Genomic DNA, 21,056 nt, shown 5'->3' with positions numbered 1-21,056 from the left:
GAGGCGTTTTAGGAGGGCGTGGACGAGTCTTAACTTTTATAAAGAATATCTCTTTGGGTTTGAGACTTTAGTCTTTGCAACTTTAGGGACCTTATCTATTCACGAACAGCTTGTAACACTCCAAAGAGAAAGGAAAACTTGAAATCGCATCATATGACCCCTTTAAGGCAACAATTTCCATATTAGCAGGACCAATATGCACAGATTTAATTTCACTATTAGTCTTCTTCTCCAGAAGGTGGCAGTCACATATTGGTAACAAACAAAAATACAAGAGCCACTGAGGAAAACAAAAGCTAAAAAATATTTTTTGACAAAAAGATCACACATTTATTGCCACTAAAGTGGAAGGTCAGAGAGAGCAAAAACAACTAGATCAAACCTAAATTTATATAAAACAAATTTATCCAACAGGAATGTAACTAGTCCATGATTTATGAACTTGTGCCTTACTGCCTTTGTTTATCTTTTCAAACATCACTTCTTTACACCTTAATAATCCAGTCACACATCTTTCAGCCATCCATCATACCCACAGCCAAGCTTGTTTACTTACTTGCGCGTGTCCCCAAAGTCCACAGAGTTGATGGTGCTGCCTGGTTTCCTCCAGCCGATCAGGTATTTGCTAGTGGCCCCCTGGCGCGGATAGAAACTCTTAGGGCCAGGTGACACTGAGCTCTGGGAGGAGGAGGAGGAGGAGGGGGAGGTGGCTGAGGAAGACTCTTCACGTGGGGAGCTATGGCTTGAGCTCAGGACTGCAGGGCTGACAGAGTGGCGTGTGCTGAGGAAGAGCCAGATAAGGGAAACCATGTCTAGACTATCGCAAAAAATAAATAGTATACATACTTTATAGTATGTATATGTATATAAAGTATATGTATAAAATATTCCTAGTACAAACATTTGATACAGTATATCAAAGAACTGAATTAACACTCAAACTCTGGATCATATTTATGATATATACTCAAGCAATAAGTAGTTATTTAACTACAGAAACAAAATGTGATGCAAAACTCAGAGTTCTGGGTATTTGCTAAGTTGCTGCTAAAAAAATCCCATACCAAAACACATACTTAGAATAAGAGGCCATGTCACTCAAACTGTAGGAACTGCCATCCCGGACCAGTAGATGGGTCGGTGGGCTTCGGGTAGTAGGCGGCACATCTGCAGGGGACACTGGGGAATCAGCAGCAGGAGGGGACCTCTCAAGCACCCTCCGGCCGCCTTCTGTAGGGCTGTGCCAAGGTGAGGGAGCTCTTTCTCTGGCACAAGTAGCTCCCACAGCCAGCAGAGAGCTGGAACTCCCATGGGTGGGGCCGTATGATGTAGCATCGATGCCGCTGTCGGCTGAAGCACCCTGCAGATACCCACCACCCAGTCCGTTCGGCTCAGAGTCCGGCTGGTCTCCCATTCCTCCACTGCCCAGATCATACCACTTGTCATCGCTGTGACCCCCACTAGACGCGGTGCTGGAGAGCGTATTACTGCTAGAGTGGGAGTATGGACCTTCAGACTGTAAGAAAAAGGAAATGGGCACTGAAAAGGTCATGTATTCAGAAAGAGCTACACCAAAGCAAACTAGATTTCCCACCACAATGAGCCATTTCTTAGAAAAAATAAACGATAAACAAAAATGCTTAACTGCTTATTAATATTTGAAAAACTTTGGTCTGCTAAATCAAAGTTGACCAACAAAATGTGGTGCAATCAACACACAAAAAATAAAACAGGAAATGATATCATAGAGAGGACCCCTGGAGACCTTCATGAATGCTTGCTTTTAAACAAATGCTTATTGTTCATCAGCCAGGGAAAAAAAATCAAGAACGACATGGCAAGGTTAGTTCAGGTTGTGTTGTGCAACTCCCCGAAAACGTAATGATATTCATCAATTAATGATTCATCAATTAATAGATTCAAATTAAAAAAACTTTCTACATTGGAAAAAGTATTTTAAAACTTTATGAAAAAATGATTAAGATGTAAACTCATGTTTTTAAGGAAAAATGTTTTGTAAGGAAAATGTTTTACTTAATGCTTACGCCACATTACATTGTCAGAGTAATTAAATTAATTTTTTTCTTGAAAATGGTATAAAAGTGTTCTCAAAATCAAAAACCAACATGAATACAAGGAGTACATTTTCTCATACATTTCTGTTCAAAAGTTTGAGGTCAGTAAGATTTGGAAATGTTTTTCAAGATGCCTTCATTTATTTGATCAAAACGCAGTAACAGCAGTAATATTGTGAAATATTATCACAATTCAAAATAACTATTTCTATTTTCATATATTTTAAAATAACATTTATTTCTGTGATGGCAAAGCTGAATTTCCAGCTGTCATTACTCCAGTCTTCAGTGTCACATGATCCTTCAGAAATCATTCAAATCTTGATGATTTGATGTTCAAAAAATTTTTTTTATTAACTTCTTAATATTTTTTAATTGTGCTGCTTAATCTTGTTGTGGAAACTGTGATACTGTCACTTTTGATCAATTTAATGCATCCTTGCAGAATAAAGGTATTCATTTCTTAAAAAAAATCTTGTTGACCTCAACATTTTCTTAAAGGATTACTTTTAAGTAACCTTCTAACCAACATATTAGCTTAGTGTTAACAAACTAATGTTTAACTAATAATAACTAATGTTTGTGGTATTGAATAGTCATGCTCTGCACTTAAAGCTCCTTTAGTGAAGAGGTTTGAGAGCGGTTATATGCAGCAGTCAAGAACCCACCTGGCTGCCCTTCTTGGGTGAAAGGTGAATGACCTGTTCCTGCCTCTGGATGCGTGGGCCGCCTGAGTAGGACGAGCTAGACTTAGTGACTGGAGCATCTACAGAACATAAGAGATAAGAATGCATTAGAAAACAGGACATTAGACGGTACTTAACAGAAAAAAAAACACTGGTGAATACTGAAAATGAGGGCACAACAGCAGGGAGGAAACATACACACACTTGAGACTCATTTAGATGAGCAACGTCATAAACAAAGCCCAAAGTACACATGCATATGTGTACGCACAAGCAATGCATACATGCAGTAATGATTAAACATAATTCCTTCAAAAAAAAAAAAAGTTTGATTTCCAAGCAATCTAATTTGACCAATATAGCTAATGCAGTCTGTGCTGATTTCATTACAGGATATTGAGTGTAAATGAAACTATTGTGTAATTGTTGGCTGTTACATAATGACCAGCACAAGCATTTAAAGTACACAGACTTCATGAGTGGGAGGGGGATGGATGGACAGGAAGCAGAACGTCAGAAAAGATACAAACTTGAAATTATTCTAAAATATCAGACACTTTGTGCATCACAGTTCACACAGACTGATTACACAGGCTATAAGACATGATCGAGTAGACTTCTTTATGGACATACATTTGTGAAAAGATTAGGGGAAAAGGTAATTTCTTTGTACATGCATGAGCCACTGCACTTTGTCAGAGGGGGTCAATTCCTTTCGAGCTTTATGAAAAGGCTTTCCTTCCCATCTTGACACCCCACTTCTAGGCTTGCTGCGATAGACGGTGTTTTCGGTTATACCGGTGTTAAGCCGCAACACCGGTTACGTCATTTGCCTACCGCGGCACCGCCCCCCACCGTCGTTTTGATTTTTTTATAGTAACAAAAATCATTTAGCCTAGTTCAGTTAGAGGACAGACACTTTTAAAAACAAAACGCTCAATGCAGCGTGCGACAGTGCACCACGGAGCAGGAGTCAGATTTTATTTATCATGTGAGGAGAGTGAGTTGAGCTGACTGACAAGAGTGAGTTGAGAAAGACAAGACGATGGCAGAAGAAATGCAAAGGCGCCTGTTTGGCAATATTTTAGATTTTGAAAAGCCTATTGACTGGAAGTTTATTTAAACATTCGTTTCTTATTTATTTGGTTCCACAGTGTTTGCTGATTACTTTATTTAAACTTTGTGTATTTTATTTATTTTATTTTACATCAAGGTGTATATGCCGTGCCTCCAAACTTTCTTATTCGTTTTGCTAATAAACATTCTATGTTTCTTATTTATTTGGTTCCACCGTGTTTGCTGATTTTCAGTTTTATATACCCATTTAAACTTTGTGTAGCCTAAGTAATTTATTTTATTAGGCATATATGGTGTATTTTTATTCGTTCTGTTAATAAAAGTTCTATGAGTTTGACGTTGTTGTTGCTTGAATTGAATCAACCGAATTGCCACTAATTTGAAAGTGAAAGTAAAATGCGCACAACGCTTTTTCAAGTATTTGAAAGCCAAGAAATCAGAGGAAAAGAGGGAAAACTCAAACGAACAATTGCTTGACGCCGAATTGCGTCAATTCAATTGCCGCTAATTTGAAAGTGAAAGTAAAATGCGCACGGCACTTTTTACAAGCCATTTGAAAGCGAAGAAAAGAGGGATACTCAAACGAACTAACACCCCACCCCAACGGTGATACCGGTATTACCGGTGTTGTCACACGTCGATTAACCGGTGGGAAAATTTCCTCACCGTTACAACCCTATCCACTTCCTGTCTCTACCTCCCTTCAGCGATTCAAAGCTGAGTTTTGCTTGTTTTTCAGAATCAGAACTTGAACTCAATTTGAACAAACCACAATCTTTTAAGACAAAATCAAACACTCTTTAATCAATTCAAATACATTCCTGAATAAACTATTTTGTGCTAACATGCTTTAGAAAAATGAGCATTGCTTCAAGAAAAGTATCTAGAAGTTACTGGGAAAAGTATAAGCTCAGATGTCAATGAGCAACATAAAATGTCAGAAATCTGCCAAAAATGGGAAAACGTAGCCCTTGTATGCCTCATATGATTTTTATGTCACATGCCTTCCAGCCTTCCATAGGAAAACAGACATGGTCAACTACAAAGAACAGATTTCAAAAAATGTTTTTACTGGCCTCCCTCCCTCTTCTCTTCCTTTTCCACCTTCTTATGTCTGTCTTCCTCTAATAACAATTTCTGCATTGTTTATTCATCAGTAGTTCTTTTTATACATCCTAAGATTCTGACTAATTATTTTACTAATACGTAGAATCGGTTTTCATGTGTAACAGGGCTATTTTAGCTCACTTTATTATATTTATTTATTTAAAGGGGTCATATGATGCAATTTCAATTTTTCCTTTCTGACAGGGCATCATCACAGTATGGTGAGGGGCATAACATTTCCGTCTCACGCTTGAGGTATTCGGCCAATCACAACGCACTGGATAGCTGGCCAATCAGAGCACACCTCGCTTTTTCAGACCGATGAGCTTGGTAAAAATCGACACGTTTCAGAAAGGTGGGGCATAGAGGAGAAACAATAATGTACAGTATGTGGAAAATAATGTGTTTTTTTAACCTTAAACCGCATAAACGTTTCATTACACCAAATACTGTTCATTTTAGCAGCATCATATGACCCCTTTAAAAATATATATTTTTTTGTTTTAGTGGTGCATAATGTCTTAAATTAAACAGTTTTAAATTAAATATCTATATTAGGGATGGGCAGATTACCGGTTACAAGGTATACCGCGATTTGAAAATTTCACGGTTTCAAAAGCACTAATATTTTCCGTTATACCGTTCCTGCGGTATGCGCTGTTTTTCATGTCTCCTCAAAGACTGAAAGTGTAGGAATCCCTCAGGTTGAGTGCAGTGTAGAGAGTAACACTTCAGCGCTGAGGAGTGTTGAGAAAAGAACCCTCGCAAGGGAGGCTAGCCTCCCTTCTGATATCAACCAATCATCAAAGAGACGTAAATTACGTGATATTAGTTTGAACGTCTGCCGCTGCGCTGATAATGTACCAAGTACTTATAATGAGTAGCGATATTGAATATTTGATCGCCAACAGATTTACCAAGCTGTCATTCAAACAGTATATATACAAATGTAAAAAAAAAAGGGAAAACACGCCTAACTGGGTATAGGCTACAGCAGTCGGCTTAATTAAATGGCACAAAAGGCAGCTCTCTTTTAACACAGACTTTTAAGAAGGGATGGATGTTTGCTTCAAGTGATAGGCCAGGTAAGTGAAATTATATTATCTTGCTGTATGTGTGTCGTTTTCTTTATGTTATCTGACTAAAAGCAACCAAAAAGCTCTCTGTTCTGGACTTGCACAAACTGCGTTGCAATGCAATTGTTTTCCAAAATGTCATTTATGTGAAAATATGAAGTCTGTAAACGCCCGTTAACACAGGCCAGAGACGCTGAAGACGGACGCACAGAGAAAAATACTGTAGCAGGCAGATCACTCACTGTTCATGATGCACGAACTATTGGAAGAAAATCCTCAATATTGATTTGGGAATTTATATGAATGTTTCTGAGGGGAACTGACTGTCTTCAGAAAAGTTTAGATGGCATCTTCTTTTAATCTCGTCTCTGTATAATTGACATTAAAGCAGTGTTTCAGCGCAGCTGCTTTGTTTACAGCGGTAACCAAGGAAACGCTGTATGTGCTGTACCATAAGCGCCTCCTGCTGTCAGAGAGTGAATCTGCGTCTCATTCAGAGCTTCTGCTGTTTGTTTCGTTCAGGCATGTAGTATAATTTCAAATTATGTATATGAAATGATATAAATGATATGAAATGATATAAATGATATCTATATTACATAACTAAAATTAAATAACTGTTATTACAGATTTAGGTTAAATAAAGATGTCAGTCTTTATTTTTCTTCTTTTTTTCTTTTTTTACATCAAAAGCTTCAAGACAGCCCACAATTCAGCAAACATTTCAGAAACAAATCAAAGAAAAAATAAACAAATACTGCTGTTCCAAATATTCTGTATGTTGTTCAAAAATAAAATATATTGTGTTCAGTGGAAAAATGTTTTTTTATTTTGTTTTGTTTTTTTACCCAGACATTTAAAAATAACACATTTTAGAGCTGTAACAACAATACCGTGACACTGTGAAACCATGATATTTTTGCTTAAGGTTATCATACCGTCAAAATCTCATACCGGCCCATGCCTAATCTATATAAAATAGAAAATATTTATTTTTAATTTAGTAATTTTCAGAGTAGTTAGGAAGAATTTAATGTTCTTGAGGTTCAAAGCCACCCCAAAAGACAAAACCGACAGGTCAGCATTTGGCGACTGACCTCTGCAATCATGAGAGCGGCGTATAATTCTAGGCTGTGGTAACATTTACAGCACGGGTCATATAGTTTACTGGGCCAAACGGCTCCGATGTGTTTTGTGTGGGCCGGACCCTGCTATTACAGTCCGGGTCTCTGAGAGGTCACATAGCGGAGCTAAGAAGGGTCAAAATGTGGAGGTGGGCCGCTGGACCACAACAATCAGAGAAGCTGAAAACTGTAAGATTATTTCAGAGAAATATACAAAAGAGGGGACATAAACAGAGGCAGAATGTGAGAGACAGACACAGTGGAGGCAGCAAGACTGCCTGCAAGTCCTGCAGTGTTATAAAAAAAACGGGAATATTCCTGTCAAATAGGATATGTGGAAAAGCCGAGGAATGGAGAGAGGAAGAGAAACAAGAAAAATACGCAGAAAGGGGGTGGCAGTGTGAGTCACAGCACACTTGGACCTTGAAGAGTGAGAGGGGGGGGTGCTAGAGGCACACAAAGCACTGCTTACACAACCATACCAGCAGGAAAGAGGAGGTATTTCTGTCTTTGCTTGAACCCATACATAGCCTGCTGTTCAGAGACAACGTTTACGTTTGCTGCTTTTCACTGGACACAGCTTACTTTCAAAGGCAATGCTTGATCTATCAAGCACTCTAAGTTTGACCACGGTTATATAAGAGAGAGGTATTCAGGGAGAGGGAAGGATCAGATGATCTGCTGTGTGTTAGAAGGGCGAGAAGACCGAATGGAGCCAACCTGCTGTCAAAAACAAGTGTGGCCCAAAAAAAGGAACCTGTCAAGGCCAGGTGGATAACAAAACCACATAGCCTACAGCAAGGCAACTAAAACCCTCAGAAAAAGTTTCCAATGCACTGGTTTTCATGCTAGCACGTCTGTTTTAAAGAGTTTGCCTGAGTTCTTAAAACATCACTTTCAGTGTTTTCTAATGAAATCACTTGAGAAGAAAGACAAGGTTTTTACATATATTCAAGTGAATTTGAATGGCGCTTGCCTGTGTGGCCACCACTATGCTAAGGTGTCGTGGGTGGTTGCCTGCACATTGCTATGCGGTTACTAATGTGTTCTAAATGGTTACTTACAGGCTCAAGTCAAAAGAGTCTGCCCTCAAGTCTCTTTGATGTTCTGATACCCAGATCCTTCCTTCAATGCAAGTCTATGGAATTTTTTTTTGCCCTCTTTATCATAGACCAGGTAAAAATTGTAAGTCTGGGTAATAGCACACATTTCCTCAACAAGCCACTTGATTTGAGGAACCATGTCTGTAGCATCAGTCTTGTAACTGTTAACTGAAAATAAAACTACTAAAACATTGTTTTCAGTAATTAAAATGAAGCTGAAATAAAAAGAGAGAAATATTAGATTAAAAAGCTTAAACCAAAAAAAGATAATTTTTTGATGAAAATATTTCTTATATTAAAAATATAAAAAACTAAAACTAATAAATTGATGAAAGCACATAACATTTTTAAAACAAACTAAAAATAAAAACTGAAAATATAATAATAAAGCTCATTCAAAATATTAATAAAATCTATAATAGTATACAAATAATATTAAAAGAACACTGCAAAGGAAACATGGTGTGAGCAAGCGGATATATCGGTTATAACTGTTATACTGTATAAATAGCAATTGAACTGCCTGTTGTTAATTTTTAAAATAACATTATTCTGAATGTACAAAATCAGAAAGTTCTCTGTATAATTTACATCATTAGCTGAGAGACTACTTGTTGCATATGCAGGCAAAATGGACATTGTAACTGAAATATGGTCATAACTGAAAAATGAATCAGAATCAGAATCGAACACAAACCAAAAGCTTGTGAAACAGAACTGAATCCGATCTGGAAATATGCATTGATACTCAGCTCTAACAGTGATATTTTCAAATAAAGCTTGATAAAAGCATCTGATTTAAGAAATGCTTGAAGTCTGCTTAGAGGAGGTGGTGTTACTGTTAAATAAAGTACAATTTCAATTTTGTGTCCTGAGGGTTTATGAATGTCGTCATCCTTTGATGCATGAAGTCTAGAAGTCTATAATCATGCTTCATTCAAATATCGAGCACAAAAGGCCTCAGAACCCAGTAATAGCAGTACTATTTTTGTCATCATGTGTTTCAAAAACTTGTTTTTGAATATTTACTGCCATTCTTCTCTCTCCATTCTCCTATGTCAGGGCATGTCAAAACTTTTCCAGGCCCCAAAACACCCTCGGACCCCAGAGGGTTAACCTTTCATTCAGTTAACAGTTTTGTTTAGCTCATTCATTTTTTCCAGCAGTGCTTCTTCATTGATCTTTCCCCTCTTACTTCCAGACACCTTACATTTATCCCCCTTCCTTTGAATAATTCATCACTGATGGAGTGTGGTCTGACCTGATGGTGGTCTGTCAGAGCTGTCCTCCACTCTGGGCCAGCTGGGGGTCGACTTGTCGCTGCTTCCTTCCTCTGCCCCCATTTGCCGCTCCGCTGGGAGAGGAGAGTGCCTGTTGTGCGCAAATCTGTAACGGAAACATAAACATAAACATAAACATGCATATGCTGTCAATCGCATGCATCATTTTGCGGTCGATGCCACAGCCATCTTGTCATAAAAAACTGTGAAAAAAAAAGGACTGTGTGAAAGCTTGAACAGATAAAGCGGTGAGATGACTGGGTTTAAGGGATGGACAGTTAAGAGCTTAAAAGAAACCAAAGAAAAAGAGGAGGTAGACAGTAAGAGGTGGTGTTTTGTAGAGCCTCACCCCTCTGGCATGGACTTCTGCCTCCAGTGAGCGGAGCTCCCTGAGCCCGTGTCACTGGAGCAGGAGAGGTTACTGGGGGAACTGCGGTTGTGCGGCGAGTGGCCCAACATGAGAGAGGAGGTCAGGGCATAGTTCTCAGAACCTGGAGACATCCTGAGAGAGGTAGAGAAAGAGCGATACACACAAATACAGATAAACGAGAGACAGGAAGTACAAGCAAAAAAAAATAAAAAATGACGGGGAAGAGCAACTTAACAAAAGCTCCACTACATAAAGGCAGTCATCGTACACACCTTTTAGAGTCCAGAGGTCGGCCGTCACTGGACACACTACGGGGGATGGCGGCAGCTCTTTCAGGCCGCTCGGCAGAGAGGGTCTTGCCCATGCTGGCCCCCAGGCTGACGGCACGGTTCGGGGTTCCACTTTGACTCTGAGGTGAGGCGGTGAGGGACTGCTGTGGGCTGGACGAGGGGCGCTGCCATTTGTTGTTATTGCTCCGGAAAGGAAACTTGTACTCAAATGAGCCGCTCTCAGTGCTGCCCTTATATTCAACGACTGGCATGCGGTGCAGTTCTGAACAGCCCCTGCAAGACGATGAATTAGGCAGTTAGTGGCAATGAAGTGCATTTGATTTACTCTTAAAGGTGAAATTAGCTATGTACACTTCCGATCAAAAGTTTGCGGTCGGTAAGATTTTTTGGTTGCACTTTATTTTACAGTATGTGTACTTACAACGTACTCACCTATTTAAATAATGGGTAAAATAAGGTAACTACATGGGTTAAGGTTAGGTTTAGGGGTAGGTTCAGGGTTAGTGCCTTGTTGTTTTTACCCAGTTATTGTAATCACTATAATAAGTACATATTATGTACATGTGTATCAGGATTTTTTTTTTATGTTTTAAAATAAGTCTTTTATGCTCACCAAGGTGACATGTATTTGGTCAAAAATACAGTCAAAACAATAATATTGCGATATACAGGTGCATCTCAATTTTTCTTAAATGTGAGCCAAAATCATCACAATTAAAAGAACCAAAGACTTAAACTACTTCAGTCTGTGTGCACTGAATTTATTTAATACACGAGTTTCACAATTTGAGTTGAATTACTGAAATAAATGAACTTTTCCATGACATTCTAATTTATTGAGATGCACCTGTATTAGCACAATTTTCAAAGAGTTGTTTTCTATTTTAATATATTTTAAAATGCTAACTAAAATAAACAGCATTCTCCCTGTAAGGACTATAAACCTTACAGGTCTTTAAACTTTTTTTTTTTTTTTTTTCAAACTTTAAAAATGACAAATTAAACTGTAATTTTAGAACAACTGAGTACTGAATCCAGTAACTAACTCAGAATAAATACGTCAAGAAACAAATTGGGCGTCAAGCATCACCTATGCAGGCTCATACTGTACCTCTTTTGTGGCTCAAGGCAGTTTTAAACCCACATATAAAAGAGTGTCAGTTTTAATTTAGACAAAAACACAAACTGTCAAAAATGGAAAAGGTTCGAAAGATAATAATAATGAACCACCAAACTGTAAAAAAGAACAGTTAACGCAAATAAAAATCCGGTTATTATTTGTAGTTTAGACCCTGATCATTATAACCTTCAAGTTGGCACGGTGCCTGCAGGCAAGCCTAGACTGGGAAGGCAGATCTCTTCTATTTTGGTTTGCATGTGTGGGCACAAAGGTGCAATGTTTTGTATTATTGTCTTATTGCAAAACTTGGAATGAGTGGTTTACTTTTCTACCTGACAAAAATAATTACTGCCCACTTATTTACCAGGATTCACTCAAGAAATAATGAATCAAAACTTTAACTGATACTCAGACCTACCTGCGAGGAGTGGCATCCTCATGGGGCGGTATGATGACAACTTTCACAGTTACTGAGGTGCGGAGCAGGTCTATCATTTGCTCGTGTGAAAGTGTTGCCACAGCCACCTTGCAAATTTCAACCAACCGGCTGCCTTGCCTTAGCCCCGCTTGCCAGGCATACCCATACGGCTCCACCTCTGCCACGATGCCTTCGTAATTAACGTGAAAACCAAGCTGGCCCAGGCCATTCCTCCGCAAGGTCATCTCAGATGTCTCACAGCCTTTAGTGAGGTGCTGAGAGAAAGGAGTGACATAAAAGATTGATATGACTGAAAAATTTTCTGGTTTCTAAAGCAATTTTATGCAATTTAGAAACAGATTTCCTCTATTAAGGATGCAAGACCTTGTCAAAAATGCACAGTGGATTGAAAATGTCTATCATAAGCTATTATACCCTACTGCAATGTATAAAGAAAGCTCTGCTAATAAGTTTCATGACTGTGATGGAGATCATGAGCATTCAGTTCGCAGAGTACTAGTTACCATGGCAACAGCTCCTGCACTTCAAGAGTGACATAATGGGCAGGGGGCCAAATCAGAAGTACATTCAAGCCACTGCACAGTTATGCAAAGGCTCTCTTAAACACCATTAATTCACACAATGAATCATACACAGCACAGCCATAAAAAAAACTGCTTTAAGCTTGTGTGAAAGCTTGATAGTTATAAATCCACGTGGGTATAACCCGAAAAAGATTAAGAACCAAAAAAACGAGATCTCAGGTCCATGTTCTGTACATGTGACTGAAAACTTTCAGGAAAAAAAAAAAAAAACATTTGTCATGATACTGTCAAGCAACTCCAAACTTACCTCTAAACGTTTGATAACCTCGCGGAAGTCTTCAGTGTTGTTATTGATGGAGCGCAGGGAGATGCTCTCTCCACGTTCATAGTAGATCTTCATGGAAGCAGGGCTTCCCAGCGTCCAACCAATGACATCTCGGACAGCACAGTTGAAGACAACAGCCTTGGCTTCTGGGTCCACCAGCACTAGAAAGTCATTTGAAATGGCCAGCAGGGCCTCCAGTTCTCCTCCGGCTCCGTGGTCCTCGGCGTAAACAGGCCAGGTGATGGCCCCTGGGCTACGCAGCTCTGCGTTAAAATATGGCCGGGTCTTTTCCTTACGCTTGTGGGCCAGAGAAATAAAAGGAAATTTGCCCGAAGGATCGATAGGCGTGCTTGTAACATGGCGTTCGGCCAGGTCCCTCAAGTACTCCTGTCGCGTCCGAGTGGCCATGGCGCGGAACTTGTCCGACTTGTGGGCTGCATTTTCAGCATTGATGACCTTGGCTAACAGGAAATCTCGAAAGATGGTGGACTTCGGGAACGTAGCATCCTCAGGAATACGCGGTCCAAAGGCAGGTACATCTCGTGAGCGAGCCACTGCCACGCTGTGAATGAGGGGGTGGAGATAATGGAGGGGAAACAAGATTTCAAACAATGAGACAAATTGCTCATCACATGCTCAAGATAATTGCTAAACCATCCTCAAACTTCCCTAAAGGCCCTCATGTTTATGCATGAACGAAATTCATTCCAAAGACAATGTGGCTGCTATGGAAATGATGAAACTAAGAGTCAAAGTGTGAAGTGTAGCAGCTGGGACATCAAATACTTTGCCAAATGGGAATAGGAAATCAACAAAACAGCATGGATGGGTATTATGCTGTTGACTACTACACACAGTGCTAGTAAACTTGGACGGACTCCTCATATGCTACAGAAAAACATTTTGAATTCAATTCCATCTCAAACCTTTCTTCTCTACCTCACTTGCTTCATCTCTCCCCCATTTTTTCTTTTCATTAAGCCTCTGGCATGGACATCTAAAGCTTCCTGCTCTGTCTGGTATGTTTGGAACTCGTATGCAACTAGCCAGGCATAGCAGTAATGAGGTTGGACTGAAGAGAGCCACTACCTCAATCTAAAGTGATACTGGAGGAGGAAGACAAAGAACAGCAAGGCCCAGAAGTTGGTGAGAGAGAGAGATAGAGAGAGATGGGGGGGGCAAAGAAAGTACTGCTGTCTGTGCGTGGGACTCATCTGTAAAAACACTGAGGGGAAACATGTACGTGTGTGGTAGAAAAATTAGCTTGCAAATTCATTACAACATAAACTTCTCTCCCACAGTACCAGCAGCTTGCTGAAGTACGGACTGAGATGAATAACTTGTTGATATCTAATTCAGTAATATTGTTTCTCTTTCTTCGCCTGCAGGGATAAATAACACAGACTTGGTGAAGACTGACACTGGTAACCAGAAGTTTGCTGGCCTGATTCTCACAATAATCGAGCCATAAATTAATCACCCTTGTGACCGATAAAAACTATTACACAGGTCCTTTATGCACGCCATGGTAATTAATAGGGATGCACCGATTGCTTGAGTGTTTCTGCATTATATGAGTGGCTTTGGAATATAAATCGCAGCACGTTTCAGATGAAAATAAACGCAACTTCTATTTCTGGAAATATCACAGTTAGGAGATTTATAACGAGTGGTTCCCTGCATTATTACAGCAAAGCGCGTGATTACAGTACTAAGCCGCTGCAATGGAGCAGCTCTAATGTTATTAAAATAAAGATTATGTACCATAGAGCAAAAAAATGAACGGTGAAAGTTACAAAAACATGTAAAATACATTTTAATGGGCATAATTAAGTGTGAAAATAAAAGGATATACAGTCAAACCAAAAATTATTCAGAGACCAGATATAATTTTTATATTTTTTTACTAGTGGGTGCAGGACTCTATAGTTAATTTATGTAAGTGAGGATAGCAAAATAAAGTAAACTGACATATTATACCCAACATTTCTTCATACAGTGGACTACTACCAAAACTGGTACAAATTTGGGACCGAAAATTATTCAGACACAGTCTAGGAAAAAAAAAAAGTTCAGGTTTGCATGAAGCTGGTTGACAGCATGCGGTGTCTGAATAAATTTTGGTTTGACTGTATCTATTTGATAAATGAAGTCAACCAACTAACAATATACATACTCTTTTTGTTTCTGTACCCAATATTTAAAAAATGTACAAATGCAATAAAGTATTGGTATTCACTCTGTATCGGCAAGTACCAAAAATAAAAGTATCGGTATTAGGCGAGTACTGGAAAAAGTGGTATTGGTGCATCCCTAGTAATTAATGATGATCATAATCATATATATCATGGTATTTACCTGATAATACCAGTTATTTCAAAAGAATATAATGGTATTACCATGAAACACCCTATAACAAACATCATGATACTTTTTTTTGTAACTGCATACTTTAAATCTCTCCCATCTAACAAACATTGAAATAACTTTTTTAATGCATGTTATTGACAAGCGGTGAGTAAAGAGTTGTTAGTGTAAGCAAATGGAAGTGTTAAACTGCTGCAAGTGTTAATGGGATGTGTGTTTTCCATAATTGACAGAGCCCATTTTTGTCACACATTTTCACATCTCATCTGTGAACAGGATGGCATTACCATGGTTCGGTTCCAAAAAAAAAAAACAAGGTATAGCCAAGTGGTAACCAACTTATCATAGTAGTAAAACCTACAAAACTTTTTTTGCAATTACTCTATTATTTTAAATCTCTGCATTATATTGTTTAAGCATAAAGCAGGCCAAACACCCACAGTTGCGCTTCACCAACGGCATACAAAAAACAAACTCTGTATGATAGTGTGGACAATATCAGTCATCAACATTTTTTAAAAGCCAGAATAGAGTAGTGCACATTCCATCCAAACATAATCCACTTCTAGGCATTGAGCGGTTATTCAGTGACTAACAGCAAGCGGGCTGACTTTATTGTTGTAGCCGACCCCCTTGGCTTAGGTGGAGAGGCAAACTGGATTACATATCTGAAGTAAAAATACACAGCGTGTGGGTTGGTGGAGCATCCACTGCCCACAGCAAGGAACCAAAGAACACAGGTGTACAAGTATCGCATACACAGAGCAGAGTTCTCACATACTGTAAACTTGTTCAAAGGACAAACCCAATCTTGATACACTAATTTCCGGCATAACATTCAAGGTTTTTGTAAACAATACTGTGTTTTCTAAAAAAAAAAATAATAAAAATAAAAGATTTACTGTAACATGTGATCATTTCTTTAAGTAAAATACTGTTTGCTATTTAATATATTTAAAAAAAAGTAATTTAAAGCAGAATTTTTAGCAGCCATCACTCCTTCAGAAATCATTTTAATATGCTGATTTGGAGTTATGATACATTTCTTATTACACTATTAATTTAAACTAGAAGTCTTTTGTAACATTGTAAAATGCCTTTACTGTCACTAAATATTTCAATGTCACTTTTGATCATTTTAATGCATCCTTGCTGAATAAAAAGTATTAATTTCTTTTAAAAAAGTAACTTTTGAATAGTACTGTACTCTTGAGAGAAATTTGCTTGATTCACGATATGTTTTAGGGTATTTTTCACCAATTTTTCATGAATTGAACTACACTGCAAAGATGATGCAATGGGAAGTAATATTAAATAAAATCTGTGTGTTGATTTTGTCTCATTTCAGAGATTCCAATCTTTATTATTGTCAGTCCAACAAGGAACCTGTAGCAAATGTCCATAGAATCATAAGACCTGTCATTCATAAAACTCTATAAAAACTATAAAAGTTTATGAAATATTTCAGCTACTTCAAAAATGTTTTGAGCTACCAAAAAGAGCTTGAACACATTTCACCATGTTTAAATCTATTTTCTGATTTTACGGCTAAAACTGCAAAAGTCTGCAGATTCCATCAGATTTAATTCAGACTGCAACCTCACAAAACCATAATTGCTTTTTCTGTGACACTGTAGAATCAGCGGCGTCACAATAGCGATGCAGGAAAATGCTTCTGTATAGACTGTTTGCAAAAAAGCATTAACAGCTTCCACTTTGTACAACATTACCATCTACCTTGCCATTTCACTGGTGGCTGAGAGGTTGTCTGCCAAAATTATAGGGCTCCAGTGAACAGTGTTAACCACTTCAGTACACCCAACAGCCGCCAATAAAACAACAGGAGGGCATATAAATTATTAATGCTCTCCCATAAACACCTTTAATCACTCTTCTTACCCGTGTTTCACCTTTACATGATTAATCAGCCACGCTACATGCTCACAAATGAAAACCCGAGACCCGCTGAACCCACCTGCTCCACTTCCTGACTTCCATTTCAATTCTTGTCTATACGGTCAAAGCAGGTTAATATGGCAAGAGTGGCCACAGCTGAGGAAAATTCAAGCTCACAAGAAGAATTCACTGTGAGGATGAAGGGGCTACGAGAGGGAGGGAGTCCGTCAGGGAAGGAGGAGCAGGGTTGTCAGGTTTAAGCGACAGGCCCCCAATAAAGCCGCTCTCATGAGAGGACAGTTGGCAAAGGTGTGCATGCAGCCCTCTCATTTGTTGTGTGCTCCGTTTAGCTTATTGTTCCAGAGAAGTTCGGTCAGGATGGGTCTTTGTAACTTCTGTACTTTCAGAGCTGAACAGCGATGAGGCTCCCTACTGGGTATAATTAAGACGACACACAATGAGGCCCATAAGCAATTAAAACCTCTATTAGTTTCATGAGGCAAAACAGAAAGCAAGCAAGGGAGAGAGGGAGCGAGCGAGTATGTGAGTGAAAGATTAAGGGAGTAAGTCACAATGAAGATATCAATAATCAACTTAATATTTGTTGCCCGTTTGGTTCACATAAGCACACATTTTGTCTTTTGTTTGACTCATAGTAGCATTTTCGAGGTTGGACTGCAAGCAATGCAACGATCAACAAATCCTACTGATAAACAGCCCCCAGTAGGCGTGAAGGAAATTAAGTGGGCCTAGCTCATTTGAAGTGGCTAAGAGCAGAGCTCTCTTGGGTAATGTGCTGTACGACAAGAATAATAAGCTGGCCAGAGGATATCAAGCAAGAACATAACCCAACATGGGCAGGAAGAAAATCAATTTCTCCAAAAATAAAACCAAAAACAACACCACTACAATCAGGCTGACTGATAAATTAATGGTTTTTGGTTTCTGGTTTTAAATTAATTGGCCAATATTTTTAATTGAAAATTACTCTTTTATATTTTAAAAAAATATTAAAATATGAACACATTGAAATGTACACTACTGTTCAAAAGCTTAAAGGGTTAGTTCACCCAAAAATGAAAATTAGCCCATAAGAATATTACGTTTTGAATATGGATATTTTTCTTACAAAAACACATCGATTCGCTACAGGAGGCCTCTGTTCACCCCCCGGAGCCGTGTGAGACACTTTTTTTTTAATGGATGGGCGCTTTTTATTTAACTTATTTTGGACTGATGCATGCAACACCCGCTGAGTGCCATTAAACAGCTTGAAAGATCAAAGACAATTTTTAATATAACTCCGACTGGATTCGTCTGAAAGAAGTCTGTAAGATTTTTTTTATGTTTATGAAAGAAGTCTCTTATGCTCACCAGGGCTGCATTTATTTGAACCAAAAAAAAAAACCAGTAAAACTGTAATATTGTTAAATATGATTATCATTTAAAATAAATGAATACAAAGTAAAAAAAAAACAGCAGTATTTGAAACGTTTTGTAACAAATGTCTTTACTGCCACTTTTAATAAATTTAGTGTGTACTTGAATAAAAGTATTAATTTCTTTAAAACCTTTCAACTACGCTACAAGTGTTATGAACAACCAGTCATGTAATCAAAATTGTGGCTTTTAGTTCAAGTCTACCAGCTCAGACAACTAAAAGGCAATTCAGCAGAAAAATGCATTTACAATTTACAGTCTTTCTATTCCAGAAAAACAGACCAAAAATATTGATTATTACACAGTTTTGTGTCCAATTAAATGCTCTTGGGAATGAAAATGTCCCAATACAATAACACCAACATCTACAAACCAATCATGTTCATGGTGTGATGCAATTATAGCCTAAAAAGAATGATTTCAATGTCCCACCCAAATTTCCTGTTTCAAAAGAAAATTCATCAACACAGGAATACAAATTCCACTCATCAATGTCTCATGGGACATATCACAAACCTCATTTCATAATGTGGTCCATAGAGGGTTAAGTACACACAGCAGGTCTCAGTTTAGAGTGAGAAATTAATGAAAGTTACGGTTCAGTAAGAGAGTCCGATGTTAATTCAGTAACTGATCTATTCAGTAACTGATCTATTCAGTAAATGATTCTGTAGAATGATTTGTCTGAGGGTGTATTCACACCAGGAAAGTCAGCTAGTTCACTTGCTTTGGTCCGGACCAAATACAATGTTGATTTTTTTTTGTTTGGTGTGGTTCGCTTTCACAATGCCCTTTTTGTAAGTGAACAAGAAATTGTAAACAAAACCACACGTGTGCTAAGGTCATCCATTCATTGGACAGAAATTCTCAAGCGTACCAGCGTTCGTTTGGAACCGGACCGAGACCACCTCTTCAGCTGACCAAAAGAGAGGGGGAAAACGAACTTGAGTCGAACCAAACAAGACAGGTGTGAATACACCCTGAGTCTCTTCAACTGACTCAATACAACACTAGTCTACATTGGTTTCACTGTATCGTACAGTGTTGAGCACTGCTGCTACCACAGACTGAAAGTCATCGTGTGTGGTGTTGACGCAAAATGCACCGTTACCAATTACAATAAATTCAAAAACCCACTTAGAATTTAAAGTGTGAATTTTTGCAGCTAAATAAAAGTCCAATTTACTCACCTGTAGCAGGTGTTTTCAGAGCATGGGTTGTGCGCTCGTACAACCACAAAGACATGCTGAAAGTGTGATCGGATGTTCTTGGGGCTAAAGGGATTTGCTCCGGGCTCTTGAAACACGATTGTGACTATGTCGTTTCCAATGTGTCTTTTCCTTAACAGCTATAAAGCACAAACAACATAAATCAGTATACACTATTGCTCAAAAGTCTGGAGTAGGTACAATTGTTTAAAATTTTTTAAAAGAAGCAAGTTAAAAAAACTTTTGAAATAAAAATATACTGGAAAGAAATGCATTATGCTGAATAAAAGTATTAATTACTCCTAAAAAACCCTTCCGACCACAAACATTTAAACGGTGGTGTATGTAATAGTTTAACAATGAAGGTAAAAAGATCAACTTTTGCAACGGTGTTTGTCTTTGGACAGCTTACCTGCTGTTTGTTATTGGGCGTGTAGGGCAGCATTGTAGACACATGGAACATGATCTCATAGTCTTTAAAAGTTGTGTACAAAGAATGTGTTCCGGTAGAGTCCGCTGCAAGAAAAAGCTCACATTAACCTTTCATACACGGCTTTTATATGACCACCTGCTTTTCTTTTGTTAAACAAAGAAGGATTTCTGTTTGGTCTGAAGGGAATATACAGTCTAAAGCCTTTGATCATCCAGTCTCATTTATTTAACACTCCTTGACTTGTTGCCTTTATAGGACTCCTTTTTTCTATTGTTCACAAATAGGATACTTCAGTTCTCACTCTGGACCGTGGCCACAGAAGCATGGCGGTACAAAATCATCTTCTCCTCAGTCCCTCCTTCCCAATCTCTATACTCCCACCTGACTCCGAAACCATGTCCTAATCCGTCAAACCGAGATCAAAGCTTTCAGACAACTCTGCCGCCCAAAACGTCAAGTCTGATAAATGGAATTAAAAACATGCATGTGATCAGAGACAATATTCCTTAGGTCACAGGGGAGAGGTGGAGCACGGCTGCCAGGCACGGCATGCATGACTGGCTCTCAAATAAGGGCACTCGGTTCAAATTGAAACAAAGTAGACGATAGAACAGGAGATGATTGTTGGTGTTTAGATCCATTCCCATTTAATCACAACCTCCAACTGTCAATAAACCGCTGACAGTGGAGTGCCGCATTTAGAACGTGCTGCAGACTCATTTGAGTGTGATCCTGTTAGAATGAATTAACTAGCCCTATAGACTAATAGACTGTAGTGATGGGAAGATTACCCGATTCGCTCGGTGCATCGGCATATCGGCTACAAGTTGTCATTTATATCGCGATGCATCGTTTCTAACATATTTGCATCGGTAAAAAATTATTTATATATAATTACTAGTGGATGCACTATACTTTTATTATTTAGAAAGTGACCAATTATCTGTGATCAATATATTATATGTAGATTGATTTCTCCTCTCTAAACTGTTTATCAAGCGCGCGCTCTCATCACCGCTGCTGCTATGTGAATATGTTGCATCACAACACCACGGAGACCCGGCCGAGGAAAAACAGGGATTAAAGTCCAAAAGCTGACTTGAAATAACCTAACAA

At 38.5% G+C, this 21,056-nt stretch overlaps 1 protein-coding gene across 2 annotated transcripts in view; it reads right to left on the bottom strand.

The window, feature by feature from the left end:
- Positions 1-21,056, bottom strand: part of LOC107668228 (signal-induced proliferation-associated 1-like protein 1) — an 84,482-nt gene that overhangs the window by 6,130 nt on the left and 57,296 nt on the right. For both annotated transcript variants that reach the window (XM_016460030.1, XM_016460031.1), the window contains exons 6-15: positions 19,920-20,023; positions 19,490-19,647; positions 12,579-13,158; positions 11,727-12,001; positions 10,171-10,461; positions 9,878-10,030; positions 9,510-9,634; positions 2,744-2,841; positions 1,077-1,516; positions 557-781 (exon numbers count right to left, since the gene is read on the bottom strand). In XM_016460030.1, the coding sequence (XP_016315516.1) occupies positions 557-781; positions 1,077-1,516; positions 2,744-2,841; positions 9,510-9,634; positions 9,878-10,030; positions 10,171-10,461; positions 11,727-12,001; positions 12,579-13,158; positions 19,490-19,647; positions 19,920-20,023 (2,449 nt within the window). The remainder of the gene's footprint in view (positions 1-556; positions 782-1,076; positions 1,517-2,743; positions 2,842-9,509; positions 9,635-9,877; positions 10,031-10,170; positions 10,462-11,726; positions 12,002-12,578; positions 13,159-19,489; positions 19,648-19,919; positions 20,024-21,056) is intronic.

The sequence above is a fragment of the Sinocyclocheilus anshuiensis genome, unplaced genomic scaffold, assembly GCF_001515605.1.
Source record: "Sinocyclocheilus anshuiensis isolate Anshui unplaced genomic scaffold, SAMN03320099.WGS_v1.1 scaffold1341, whole genome shotgun sequence".
Taxonomy (NCBI): Eukaryota; Metazoa; Chordata; class Actinopteri; order Cypriniformes; family Cyprinidae; genus Sinocyclocheilus; species Sinocyclocheilus anshuiensis.
Note: the sequence above shows the minus strand (reverse complement) of the source record. Positions and strands in the feature narration are given on the sequence as shown.